The 14,573-nt window shown below is 42.6% G+C and overlaps 1 protein-coding gene across 1 annotated transcript; it reads left to right on the top strand.

Annotated features, from left to right (window-relative positions):
* The first annotated feature begins 1,974 nt into the window (after positions 1 to 1,974).
* LOC121571718 (high-affinity choline transporter 1-like) lies at positions 1,975 to 12,269 on the top strand. The gene is made up of 9 exons (XM_041883358.2): positions 1,975 to 2,099; positions 2,833 to 3,070; positions 5,757 to 5,870; positions 6,597 to 6,752; positions 6,958 to 7,106; positions 7,223 to 7,366; positions 7,511 to 7,664; positions 8,692 to 8,909; positions 9,367 to 12,269. Exons 2-9 carry the CDS (start codon positions 2,887 to 2,889, stop codon positions 10,018 to 10,020), a joined length of 1,773 nt encoding a protein of 590 aa, XP_041739292.1. The 5' UTR covers positions 1,975 to 2,099; positions 2,833 to 2,886; the 3' UTR covers positions 10,021 to 12,269.
* The last annotated feature ends 2,304 nt before the right edge of the window (positions 12,270 to 14,573 follow it).

The raw sequence follows: 14,573 nt of genomic DNA, 5'->3' as shown, positions 1-14,573 counted from the left end.
TTACTATAAGAGCTGAAAAACATTAACAGGACTTATTCCCTGATACAAATGGAGCTTCCTTTATAAAGGCCTTTAGGGAAATGACAGCAGTCAAGTTTTATTTCACATGTATTATTTGTTCCCGTTTCATTGCTCATAACTTTGTGGCTGTTTTCACAACAGTATATAGTCTCATATTTGTAAACTGCTTTATACTTATACTGCTATTTTAAAATACAGTCACCATGCAACAGACTACGTTTGAGCTTGTGTATGGTGGTAGGATACTCACTATGTACATTAGCTTAACTGGACTAAAGCGCAGAAACTTCTAGGAAACGTGATCTGTGCCAGGCCTACGATGACCACACGGTGGCACCAACAGCCTGTCTAGAAGGTGAGTGGCGTTCACTGTTCAAGAAAGAAATACTAGGCAATTGCCTGGAAGATACCAAACTTGTTCTGGGTTGAAGACAGGCAGCTTCGAACGCAGTTTCATTTAAACATTGACAATGTGAAAAGGACCTTTTCATATAGACAATGTTTCAATGAAACTGCTTTTCAAAAGGTTCCTAGAATTTCCATTAATTATGTCCAATCCCTATATCAATATATCCAAGTCAAACTCCCTTTAAATTGTATATGTATTTGAAACGTTTATCCAATTTTTACTGCCGTTTTAAGTATGCAAAAGGCTGGATTTGATAATTTTCACGCAGTCCATATCGCAGTCCATATCGATTCATTATTGTTGTCTGTCTCCTGTTGCAGGCCTCTAGCTGCGCTTTTAGCCGCGCCAGGCGCGTGGACATGTTCTTGAGTTGTTTATGTATTCTGAAGCTATCCAATTAGATGTATCCTCTCTCTGGCAGACTGTCAACATAAAGCACGGTAAATTAGACCGAGCTGTCAGAGGAACAGAGTAGTCAGCTGTCCGGTAGCCTATTTATTAAATTGGTCAACATGTTCTGTCTAAATATAGAAATGAAAAATACCTTTCCAATCTTCAATGCAAAAAGAGGTCCATTGCTCTTTGAAATTAGACAATGCCTATATGAAATGTGCACTGAATTGAGTAAATTGCTTGAACAGACTGAAAACCGATAGATTGGATGGAAATGGCTGTTTCCACATTTCAGTACCATGGACAGCAACAATAGGACTCTTGCGACTTTATCTTCCAAATCCCTGATTGGCTATCTCCAAATCCTTGACGCACGCCACACAGAGCTACACAATGCACACGAAAGCAGCCCAATGTTGTAGGTCAGGGATCATCAACTAGAGCGGATGGTTGGGGGCCTGAACATAATTATAAATAATGTGTAGACTGCAAAGTTACCGCAAAAAGCCCAAACAAATATATTTGACTAAAACATAATAATTTCAAACCTTGCTTACATTTGTATAAGATCACATGTATCTATATTGTGCGTGGGAATATTTGGTAACAGGTTTCCAAAATTAAAATCACTTGGATCTGATTTGTTGGAATTTTTCCGCACCCGCGCCGAATCGGAAATTGGGGAACCCTGCTGTAGGTGTACAGGCTAATTTATGCATTTTATGTTTATAATGATTCTCGTTCCCATTGCCCATGGCTATAATGCTAGACGCTATCCTGCATAAGATAAATAAATCATTTAAATGTTACTGGATGTAGCAAGACAGAGGCCATCCATCGGGCATTCTAACCATCCCACTATCTCAATATTCTCCCGCGTAAAAAAGCGCAGTGCTTTCATTTCCACTCAACAGGCGCCTGTGTGAACGTCAATCACGCCTAAATGTAACCTGGCGAGTTAACGGATGTTTTATAGGACATCTCTCCCTTGGGTGTGCGTCATGCCATTCCCAATTAGTTATTTTCCTGTCCTTTCTTGGAAGACCTTCACTGGTCTTCCTTTCCCAATTAGTTACCCCCCCCCCCCCCTCCCCCCCTCTCTCTCTCTGACGAATATCGTTCTCATAAACCACTGGGGAATTACACACAGGTGGCTTGGATTACGTTGAGTTCTAAGACTTTTCCTACCAGGGTCTTACCCATTATTCTCTGGAAATCCAGTTGGTCGCACTTTTATAACCACCGCCCGACGTCCATTTAAGAGCCAACTATAAAGGTAGGAGGAATACACACTGTGTCCTGGACAGGGCACTCCCTCGTTCTCCAAACAATTGTCTTTAAATATATGTTTCAACTGGTTTGTTAAGTAACTGTCGACTCAGATTTCATTAAGTTAAAGTAGAAGCCATGAGCTGAAATTACGTATAGGTGTGTGTGTGTGAGAGAGTGGCGGGTCTTTGAAAGGAAGTCGTATTCCTGCTTTAGCCGCTCCTGAAACCCTGCCGTCAGCAGGAATTAAACCCGAAAAGTGCTTTGATTTTCGTGGTGTGGCAGGAAAGACCCATCCAGTTACAATTTCTCAGCACTTTATTTTCCTGGCAGGGCGTGCACTCCGGAATGCGTAAAGCGCATTTTACGCACATATGAAACCGGTATAGAACCAAGCCTTTTCTACATCTGATAAAAAATTGTTACAATCACATTCCCTGTTTTATTTTCAAACATTATTGTTAAACTCATATTCATTATTGGGTGTATTATGTTTTTGGTCAACATATAAATCAAACAGTCCACAAAATCTTCAACAAAGGAGTGGAAAGAGAGAGAGCTCAGATTGTCAAATAATATTATAGCCAATATATTATTCAAATAATTATTAATCAGCCAATGAAGTAATAACACATCTAATCGGTTTGTCTCAAGAAACACGTTTGATTGTGCGTCTGATGACCACTTCACCGGGAGTGGCTGAGTGGCTTCTGTTCTTCACCTCTCCATCCCTGGCGCAGGTCTCAATGAAACGCCGTTCCTCACGCAGAGACTGATCACCGCAGTGGAAGAGGATGGCCGTCCACGCCGAGGGGATCGTGGCTATAGTGATCTTCTACTTGCTTATTCTGGGAGTGGGGATATGGGCGGCGTGGAAGAACAAGAACTCTGGGGTGTCGGAGGGCCAGGACCGCAGTGAAACCATTATGGTCGGCGGGAGGGACATCGGGTTGTTCGTCGGTGGATTCACAATGACCGGTGAGTTGTGACATGTGAGTTGTGACATGGTTCAAATGTCTGGAGACTTCGCGACTTGGAGAGAGATTGTGGCAGGGCTGGGTTGGCTTGGGGCCAACTCAGTTTTCAATTCAGTGAAACAACATTTAATTCATGATTTGAAAACCTACCATTGTTTTCTATGAGGATGGTTTAAATTTAAATGTAGACTTCTTCCTAAATTGACTGAATTGTTGGAGAGGACATTGCACCTTGCTTTTATTTCCAAATATTTCCGCTGTCAACTTTAGAGACAATTTAGTGATGGGGGAATTTAAATCAATCATGTTCCTCATGACACAATGGAAATTGACGTATTAAGACAAATGCCTGTGTGACTGTTTTTCCCCATACAGCAGTCAGACCAGCACCGCGGACCGGTTTTACGCACGGACCTTTATCAATTGTTGCGATAGGCATCGCGAAAATCAATGACCTAAATGTCAACGACAGCGTTTTTATCGAGTTGGAGAACACAATGTATCGACAGGCTATTGTAAATGCACCCCGACTCATTATCATAATTATTCCCTTGTTTTAGTGAGAGCAACATCAATTGACGCCAGAGTAAATTAAAGACCCAGAGCATTTCCTAACTAATGTCTTTGATGCTATTTTAATAACAGACCCCGGAGGTACAGGCTTTTATAGGAGTGAAAACTCATCAATTATTTATTTTCCGCCAGTTACAGAAATGCTCGTGAAAATAATGGTAGCTTACTTGATCTATGTGAACTGTTGCGTAACTCAGCATTCCTGACATATTCATTAGCTCTATTAACCGGGAATAACAACTAAGTTATTAACGCTCTGTGATTTATTCGACTAAATGTACAATGTTAATACCAAATGTTATCAGATTTGATATTGTTTTTGTGATTGGATGTTGGATATTGGTTGTGTGATTGATTTGAAGGCTACAATGTGGCTCTAAAATTAAGTCTATGAAAAACACATACAGTGGGGAAAAAAAGTATTTAGTCAGCCACCAATTGTGCAAGTTCTCCCACTTAAAAAGATGAGAGAGGCCTGTAATTTTCATCATAGGTACACGTCAACTATGACAGACAAATTGAGAAAAAAAAATTCCAGAAAATCACATTGTAGGATTTTTTATGAATTTATTTGCAAATTATGGTGGAAAATAAGTATTTGGTCACCTACAAACAAGCAAGATTTCTGGCTCTCACAGACCTGTAAATTCTTCTTTAAGAGGCTCCTCTGTCCTCCACTCGTTACCTGTATTAATGGCACCTGTTTGAACTTGTTATCAGTATAAAATACACCTGTCCACAACCTCAAACAGTCACACTCCAAACTCCACTATGGCCAAGACCAAAGAGCTGTCAAAGGACACCAGAAACAAAATTGTAGACCTGCACCAGGCTGGGAAGACTGAATCTGCAATAGGTAAGCAGCTTGGTTTGAAGAAATCAACTATGGGAGCAATTATTAGGAAATGGAAGACATACAAGACCACTGATAATCTCCCTCGATCTGGGGCTCCACGCAAGATCTCACCCCGTGGGGTCAAAATGATCACAAGAACGGTCAGCAAAAATCCCAGAACCACACGGGGGGACCTAGTGAATGACCTGCAGAGAGCTGGGACCAAAGTAACAAAGCCTACCATCAGTAACACACTACGCCGCCAGGGACTCAAATCCTGCAGTGCCAGACGTGTCCCCCTGCTTAAGCCAGTACATGTCCAGGCCCGTCTGAAGTTTGCTAGAGTGCATTTGGATGATCCAGAAGAGGATTGGGAGAATGTCATATGGTCAGATGAAACCAAAATAGAACTTTTTTGGTAAAAACTCAACTCGTCGTGTTTGGAGGACAAAGAATGCTGAGTTGCATCCAAAGAACACCATACCTACTGTGAAGCATGGGGGTGGAAACATCATGCTTTGGGGCTGTTTTTCTGCAAAGGGACCAGGACGACTGATCCGTGTAAAGGAAAGAATGAATGGGGCCATGTATCGTGAGATTTTGAGTGAAAACCTCCTTCCATCAGCAAGGGCATTGAAGATGAAACGTGGCTGGGTCTTTCAGCATGACAATGATCCCAAACACACCGCCCGGGCAACGAAGGAGTGGCTTCGTAGAAGCATTTCAAGGTCCTGGAGTGGCCTAGCCAGTCTCCAGATCTCAAACCCATAGAAAATCTTTGGAGGGAGTTGAAAGTCCGTGTTGCCCAGTGACAGCCCCAAAACATCACTGCTCTAGAGGAGATCTGCATGGAGGAATGGGCCAAAATACCAGCAACAGTGTGTGAAAACCTTGTGAAGACTTACAGAAAACGTTTGACCTGTGTCATTGCCAACAAAGGGTATATAACAAAGTATTGAGAAACTTTTGTTATTGACCAAATACTTATTTTCCACCATAATTTGCAAATAAATTCATAACAAATCCTACAATGTGATTTTCTGGATTTTATTTCCTCATTTTGTATGTCATAGTTGACGTGTACCTATGATGAAAATTACAGGCCTCTCTCATCTTTTTAAGTGGGAGAACTTGCACAATTGGTGGCTGACTAAATACTTTTTTCCCCCACTGTAACTATAACACTAAAACAATTTGAGACATTTTTGGAGACGAGGCTTATTAATGTGTGTTAAATATTTTTGGAAATCTTAAACTATGTGATGAACCTCTCCTCCAGCTACATGGGTGGGCGGCGGCTACATCAACGGGACGGCAGAGTATGTCTACCTGCCTGACTACGGCCTGGCCTGGGCACAGGCTCCCTTTGGATACGCCCTCAGTCTGGTAGTAGGTAAGGACACTTATCCAATTGTGTTTGCATTCATCAACATCAATGAAGGGTAGTATATAGTACGGTCGTTCCACCAATTAGGTGCCTTTTGAGTGGTGTAACTTTGTGAAAAAAAAGACGTTTTATTTCTCCAAATGTTTACATTCTGTCATAAAGAGCACATGTTCAACTTCATAAAACAACAAGTTTTCCCATCTCAAGAGGTTAAATTTTTTAAAAATATTATAGTAAGCCTATTAGTCTAAGTGCCAAATAAAGTGTTTACTGTTTCATGTTATATCAGCCATGAATCCCCTTGCTAAAGGGGGAATGGCAGCTTTTTGTGTGCAACAGGGAGTGGTCATTGAATGCCAGCTTTACAAATAATTTAAATTGTGAAAATATTTCTAGCCTGTCTATCTATGGGTAACAGCGTTGATGAGTTATGCTCGAACCGCTCAGTTTTTCAACACAAAACACCAGAAAATGGCCAAAAATAGTAGAACCAGCTCACCTGCTTTTACATTATGATTTGACTATTAGATGTATAATGTTTCTTTAAAAAAAACAAAAAAAGTTTTTCACCATATTAAAACGAGAGTTCACTTCATGTAACAGGGTTGACCTTAAAATGAGGGACAGGTTGTCATTGTTTTTTAACCTTAAAATGAATCACTAATCATTTCGTGGAACAACCCAGTATCTCAGTGACAGATGTGCGTTAATGGTGTCTCTCTCGTGCTCCAGGTGGCCTGTTCTTTGCCAAGCCCATGCGCTCCCGGGGTTACGTCACCATGCTGGACCCATTCCAGCAGATATACGGGAAGCGCATGGGGGGGCTGCTCTTCATTCCCGCGCTCATGGGGGAGATCTTCTGGTCCGCCGCCATCTTGTCAGCCCTGGGTAGGCTTGGGAACCATCCTATTTTAACTCCATCAATTCAAATGAAAAATCCTTATTGAAAAGGAAGAGATGAGGAAAATGAATACAGTATACATTCTTCAATAATCAGGTCTTCGACTATAGCACCACATCGTTATTTATTTTACACATCAGACCTGACTTTATACCTGCTGCTGATGTGTGTGTGTCCCTGTGTTTTGTCTAGGGGCTACTTTGAGTGTGATTGTGGACATTGACATCAACATGTCGGTGGTGATCTCAGCCCTGATAGCCATCTTCTACACCCTGGTGGGAGGCCTGTACTCTGTGGCCTACACTGACGTGGTGCAGCTCTTCTGTATCTTCCTGGGACTGGTGAGTCCAACACAAAGGGAAAGTGTACTTCCTCCTTTGCCATACAACATGACGTGCTCTCCAGCGCTGACCATGGAGCTGAACAATACCCCCCCCCTTCTCTCTCTCTCTCTCAGTGGGTCAGTGTGCCGTTTGCCCTGTCCAACCCAGCTGTGTCAAGCATCAGTGTGACAGCTAAAGAGGCTGTGTACCAGACACCCTGGCTGGGCAAGATAGACTCAGCAGACACATGGATGTGGATCGACAACTTCTGTCTTCTGGTATGTCATCAGTCACTATAATCATCAGTAAATTATATTGACTATAATGTAATTATGTTTAGGTTTGGAGTATGTATTCATTATAAAGCTGTGTGTTGGTTTGTTGTGTATCGTGTGTATTGACTGTGGTGTTTCTGTCCCTAGATGTTGGGGGGGATTCCGTGGCAGGTGTATTTTCAACGGGTTCTCTCTGCCTCTTCAGCTACGTACGCCCAGGTTCTATCCTTCATCGCTGCCGCAGGTTGCCTGGTCATGGCTGTCCCCTCCGTCCTTATAGGAGCGATAGGGGCCTCCACAGGTAAACCCTCACACACATACACACACACACACACATGCATACACACACACACACACACACACACTCACACACATACACACACACACACACGCGCATGCGTGCACACGCACACAGGCACGCACACACTCACATACATACACACACACACACATGAACACGCATGCGTCACACATGCATGCAGGCACGCACACACTCACATACACACACACGCGTTTGTCTCACACATATTTTCTCATTCATTACGTTGTTCATATCCATGAATCCAGTCACATTATTTGCTAATGGGAAGTATGATCAAAAGCCACATCTTTCTCTATTAGCTATTACAACATAGCTCAGCTCAGATGTATAAACCAGCAGGCAGGATACAGTGGGTAAACAACACCAGACGGCTGCTGTCATACAGCACGAAGAGGGATTCATTAGATGTGATTTCTGTCAATATTACATCAGAAGGAAGACTAATTAATTAGGTTGATCTGAAGATTCTTCATCAAAGTCATCGTTAATCAACAGCTGTTTGTTGAAGTCCAGAAGAGAGAAGGAGAGAGAGACTGACTGACTAGGGATATGACTGACACGGATGAGTGAGGAGACAGGGGAAGGGGGGAGTGGCAGAATGGAGGGGGAGATAAGGTACTCAGATGGCAGTTACATGTTCTGATGTTGTAATGATTTATTCATCTGCTGAGAAGCTGTATCTCGCCTGTTGAGAGACATGCAGTTCCTGTCATCACTGATGAAATGAGAACGTTCAGAATAGTGTCATAATATGGCTTCGAAACTAGAGATATTATCTAACAGACAGATTTAATAACATCTGCTGTTTGTACGGATTTGAGTAAATCTACAGATATACATTTTATAAACCATGCCCATACACATTTTATAAACCCTGCCCATACACATTTTATAAACCCTGCACATATACATTTTATAAAGCCTGCCCATATACATTTCATAAAGCCTGCCCATATACATTTTGGTACGAAAGTACGTAAACTACTATGTCTGTTGTATTCCCCAGACTGGAACCAGACTACATATGGGGCAATTCCTCCCAAAGAGAAGGACCAATCAGATATGATTCTGCCCATCGTGCTGCAGCACCTGTGCCCATCCTGGATCTCCTTCTTCGGTCTGGGGGCGGTGTCTGCCGCTGTGATGTCATCAGCAGACTCCTCCATCCTTTCAGCCAGTTCCATGTTCGCCAGAAACATCTACCAGCTGGCCTTCAGACAGTCTGTGAGTATACACACATGCACACACTCGCACACACACACACACACATACACACACAAACACACATGCAGGCACGCACACACATGCAGGCACGCACACACACGCAGTAAACACACAGTACATACACGGTACACACACAAACGCACACAGTTACAAACGTTAAACGCTAAAGCCCATCACTAAAGTTTCTGAATAACTTACCAGGACATTTCTGTCCATAAACTTCTGGTCCAGTGCTGGGGCCTTCTGGGAATAAATCGCTGCCAGATATTCAAATCTAAATATTCAATATGTAGGTTTGTGTCACAAATTAATATCTAACACAAACTACAATGTTTAATTTCTGTATTTAAATGTTCACATAGGTTATTTGCACATATTCAAATACATTAAACAGAAGATAAATGAACTGAAACAGTCTTGTCCCTCCTCCACCTTTCCTTCTCCTCAACCCCCATAGGCGACAGACCGTGAGATCGTGTGGGTGATGCGTATCACCATCTTTGTGTTTGGAGCTCTGGCCACGGCCATGGCGTTGCTCACGGGGACGGTGTATGGCCTGTGGTACCTGAGCTCCGACCTGGTCTATGTTATCATCTTCCCTCAGCTGCTCAGCGTGCTCTTCATCAAGGGAACCAACACGTACGGCTCGGTGGCCGGCTACGTCTTTGGGCTGCTGCTGCGTATTGGCGGAGGGGAGCCCTACCTCAAACTACCCCCCTTTATCTACTACCCTGGCTGGGTGCAGCAGGAGAAGATCCACCACCTGACTGGAGACGTGGAGTACTTCATCCAGCAGCGCTTCCCCTTTAAAACGGTCTCCATGCTGGCCTCCTTCCTGGGTAACGTGGCCTTCTCCTACCTGCTCAAGTACCTGTTTGAGTCTGGGACTCTGTCTCATAAGTATGACTTCATGGATGCTGTGGTGTCCAAACACAGTAAGGAGATCATGGACAAGACCACGCTGGTCAGTAATGACAACATCATCCTGTCGGAGATGGCGCCGGTCAAAACTCGCCTCAGCACATCACTGGCCGGGACGTTTACGAACATAGAGGCTCTCAGTGACGATGAGGAGTCCAGCCCCGAGTCCTTAAACAACGACCACGAGTAGAGACCAGGAAGTAGAGACCAGGAAGTAGAGACCAGGAAGTAGAGACCAGGACCCAGAGCCAGATCTGGACCCAGAACTGACTAGAACCAAGGCCAGGGGTGGCCAGCCCTCCTGGGGAACTACCCTCATGCAGAATTTTGCTCCATCCCTGCTCTAACATACCTGACGCTACTAATCAGCTGCTCATCAGGATCTTGAATAGCTCAACCAGGTGTGCTACAGTAGGGCTGGAGCAAAAGCCTGCATACCCAATCGCTCTCCAGCAGAAGGGTTAGCCAGCCCTGATATAGAGCCTTGAACCCAGGCCCAGACCAGGTCTGTCCAGCCATCCAGCCCCATCGTGTTCTCATCATATCGACCACTGACTGACTCTCTGTGAATCAAACACCAACGCCATTTTAGTTTTCTGTTCTCAGTGCTGCTACAGTAAATGGAGTCATTATAAAGGTAAGGTAATCAAAGTATAAAATATAACTGTCTGTCTGTGTCAAAAGGGAGCTCTGAGAGGGACGCCAGCCCAGAGGGTGATGAGAATAGTGCAATATTTAATTGTGTGTGTGTGTGTGTGTGTGTGTGTGTGTACGTGCGTGCATGAACAAATTCATATCCATTAGGTATGTGTGTCTGAAATCGGCATTCGATTATTTCCTAATTTGCTTAGAATTAACTTACTAATAGAGCAATAATGTTTTTAGGGTCAATGCTTTAAATATATCTGTATAATTATAAGTCATTCCAAACTGTTGATTGTTTTTAATCTTGAGAACAAACAAAATGTCTGTCTGTTTTAATTTTTTTTCTCCAATTTACACACAATAACCTTGTACAGTTCAGAATACTCAGTGTTAACAATATTTTAATAGTAACTGGATTTGAACAGGGTTGAAAAGAGAAACCCAAATCCTGTTCCATGTTGTCCATGTGCCAAAACCCTCCTCTCTGCAGGTGTAGAGGTTCAATACTGTGCTGTTGTGTTGGAGGGGAATGCTTGCTTTATTTCACAGTCTTACATCAGATTATATGGACCAGGTTTTTACTGAGAAACTACCATGTGTCAGCAATATAGGTGACAAGCCATACAAATGCTGTATTAATGGCTATACTGGTTGAAAGTGGACCTAGCTGTGGTTTTTGTGAGTCCATCTGCATCAGAAAGTGCACTACATTTGGCCAGAGCCACATAAGGTTAGGTAGTGCGCTATATAGGGAATAGGGTACCATTTGAGATGGGCCCTATGATCGTTTGTTTCCTTCTCTAAACTGTTATTGCCTGCAGAGCAGCAGCAGAGGGGTTTGGGGAGGCCGAGATTGCTCCTCCAGGGATCGTATCAATAACCCATTGACACGATCGATTCAATTCCGCTCCGTCCGTTCTGTCCGTCTGCCCCGAGGACATTTGATTAGTGTTCCAAGCTGGTTATGAGCTGAGACAGGAAAAGAACAGCACTGGTTGTTTTGGTGTCGGTGGTTGTAATGATTGGAAGCCGAGCCGGTCCTATGCTGAGTGAATGAGCTACCTATCTGTTATCACAGTTGTTACAGTTTGATAGGTGAACACTGACAGGGCCGGCTCTAGCCTTGCAGCAAAACCTTTTCGTGGCCCCCTTCTTGACGTTGGAGAGAACAATTTAAGTTTTAAAGTTAATTTCCTGAAATTCTACACATTTTGCCATGGAGCGTAGAGAAAATGTTCAAATTTATAACACATTTCATGCAATAGTGCACATATTTTTCCACGAGTCAGAGAGTTTTTTTTGCAGTTTTAAAGCAAATTTCCTGCAATTCTACACATTTTGTAATGACTTATGCTATGTTAATATGATATCTGAGTGAGAATGACTAAACCAAATCAATGAGGCCCCCTGGAGGTCAGGCCGCCTGGGCATTTGGTATTCAGCCAAGATTACTACAAGTTTAGATAGCTGACTAGTCTAACTACCAATCTAAAAACTGTTAGCTGACATGGCTAACTGAGTGACTGTCAGTAGCTAGGTTTCCATCACATTTTCGACAGATTATCATGCGAATATTCTAAAATCTGCATAAAACAGTATGCGCATTTTCGCACCAGAAATGTGTTTCCATCTAACTGACTTTTTGTGGATAAAGGCTGTGCATAAATATAACTTTTGCGGTTACATTTCCATATACCGAATGGAAAATACAAGTTAGATGGGTTTCCATCGCATTTTCAGCTCGACTAATGGTTTTGTCACAAAAACTTTTGAGTTATACAGCAAATGTGCCTACTCTGGTCTTGGCACGTGCGCTCTAGCCAACATCTCACAGATACAGTGCAGGTAGGCTCCCTACATTATGAGATTATTAATGGATAAGAGCGATATTTTTTGTGTTTCTCAAACGGCAGCCAAGCATCGATCATCATGTCACCAGAAGAAGACCCTCAATATTTATTGGAAAGGAGCATCAAGCTCATCAGCTTGCACATTCACCACCATGTGAAGTTCATCATAACTTATTTCATCTGCAGCCTAATAAACTGCATGATTTTCCGAGTCGTAGTGGGAGGACTATACAACACATCATCGCGTCACTCCAAGTTTACATTTACATTTTACTAATTTAGCAGACGCTCTTATCCAGAGCGACTTACAGTAGTGAGTGCATACATTTTCATTTTTTATAGTTTACTTCGATATGATGGTTATTATACCAATATTTGAGCATAAAGGCGCTTCCACTGCCATTTCTCGCATAATTAATTTTACATACACAAAAAGATCCCACCATGTCAAACGAACAAATTGTCTGTCGGCATTTATAAAATTGTACCGGCATTTCCTGTTTCCATCAGCCCGGTCGTGACTTTTTTCATGCGTCAGGTAATTCATGCGCATGAAATGGCTGGATGGAAATGTGGTCATTTACTGAAATAACAAGCGAAAAAATGCTGATGCACAACCAAATTTCGAAATTGCACCTGGTGTATTATACTATTCTAACTCTCAATAGTAAGTTGAGACCCTGACTGACTTCCTTTTTTAAATATTTGTTTTTTGTGGGGGGGGGCCCTAGCAGCCTGGGGCCCTAAGCTTATGTCTCTATTGCCTCGAACCAGCCCTGAACGCTGAGGAAGATCTGTTGACCAATAGGTTGGTCAGAGAAAACATGACAAAATGCAGATTTGAGATGATGATGGGAAATGTGGTTGTTGTTTTGATGTTGTTGAGTATTTCTGTTCTCTGGTTGACTCCTCTCACATAGTATTTGTTGGTAAACATTTGCTGGTCTTAATATATAGTTTTAATCTGTTTGAATCTGTTGAATGATGGCCTTAATTTGGGTAGTATTGGGAGCTGGTCTGATGCTATGCAAAGTGTCAGAGGAGTTGTGTGTCAGGTAGTCTGTTTAGAATGTAATGTGAATGTAACGTCTCCTCTCCTTCAACCAGGAGACTGGCTTCATGCTGTCTTATGTTCTACAGTATCAATGGAAAATAAATAAAAACGAAAGAATAAAAAACATAATAATGTCAGTTGCTCGACTGGCTATACTAAATGTGGTTGGTTCTATGTTGTAAATGGAAATGTACATTTTTGTGTGGTACATGTATATACCAACAAAGTCAGCATATGAGCAAATGGAATATACGTTTCAATGCAACGTTAGAAATGATTTATCCATTTGGTGAGGTAAAATTACAGCTACGTAATTATTTATTTATTTATGCAGTGTCTATAAAATTATGATGATTCATATGTGAGGTAAATAAATTATATTATTTAGCACATCGATAATTTGTCTTTCATTGTTTTTGTGTATTACATATAACCAGTGCAGTGTGAGAGCTGTAAACAGCTAGTATAAAGAGAGTGCTGACTGGCTGTTTCTATAGCTCTGGGTAATGCACCACAGTAAGCGAGACTGACTAACAACATGACGGCCCATGGTCTTCCTTTTACTCTCTAAACGATCTATTCAGCTCCAGTGATTTGTTTGTATTTATGTGTGGCCCTACCTCTGTGACCTCCATTCAGGGCATCAAACCCACTCTTTAGTGAACAGTGAATAGACAGACTGATTTCTCTGCTGATATGCCAATATGGTGTGTGTATGTGTGTGTGTGTGTGTGTGTGTGTGTGTGTGTGTGTGTGTGTGTGTGTGTGTGTGCGTGATTGCTAGGTCTGACAGCTGTGATGGCTATTGTATTATGTTGTCTTTGATTGATGCCTTTCTCCAGAACCCCAGATAAACACTCTCCTGCCAAACACACACACATACACACACACACACTGACAGCCTTTGGTAATGCCAAACCAGACCACTGACATGCCTGACCTGATGCGTCACACTGACCTGAATACAAGACCTCCTCCCATGCCCTGACCCCATCTGGCCCCTGATCCAGTTAGCTCATTCATTTCATAAACCTTGGTTGGGGTGTGAAGTAGCAACAGACAGGGTACTGTTTGTTCTCCCCTCGAACCATGGGCGATGACCTCATCACAGAGGACTGGGACCCCAAGGTCGCTCCACTCCGTCGGGATAATTAAACACAGACACAGTGGGTGGTGTTTCTGATGGTGTGAGTT

This window comes from Coregonus clupeaformis, chromosome 29, assembly GCF_020615455.1.
Source record: "Coregonus clupeaformis isolate EN_2021a chromosome 29, ASM2061545v1, whole genome shotgun sequence".
Lineage (NCBI taxonomy): Eukaryota > Metazoa > Chordata > Actinopteri > Salmoniformes > Salmonidae > Coregonus > Coregonus clupeaformis.
This window is presented reverse-complemented; position numbering and strand designations above follow the sequence as displayed.

Excerpts from the sequence above, each read along its gene's own strand:
- LOC121571718 (XM_041883358.2), top strand. The coding sequence starts at position 2,887 with ATGGCCGTCCACGCCGAGGGGATCGTGGCTATAGTGATCTTCTACTTG. Across the intron at positions 7,665-8,691 it reads AGCGATAGGGGCCTCCACAG|ACTGGAACCAGACTACATAT; the intron begins GTAAACCCTCAC and ends TGTATTCCCCAG. Across the intron at positions 8,910-9,366 it reads AGCTGGCCTTCAGACAGTCT|GCGACAGACCGTGAGATCGT; the intron begins GTGAGTATACAC and ends CAACCCCCATAG.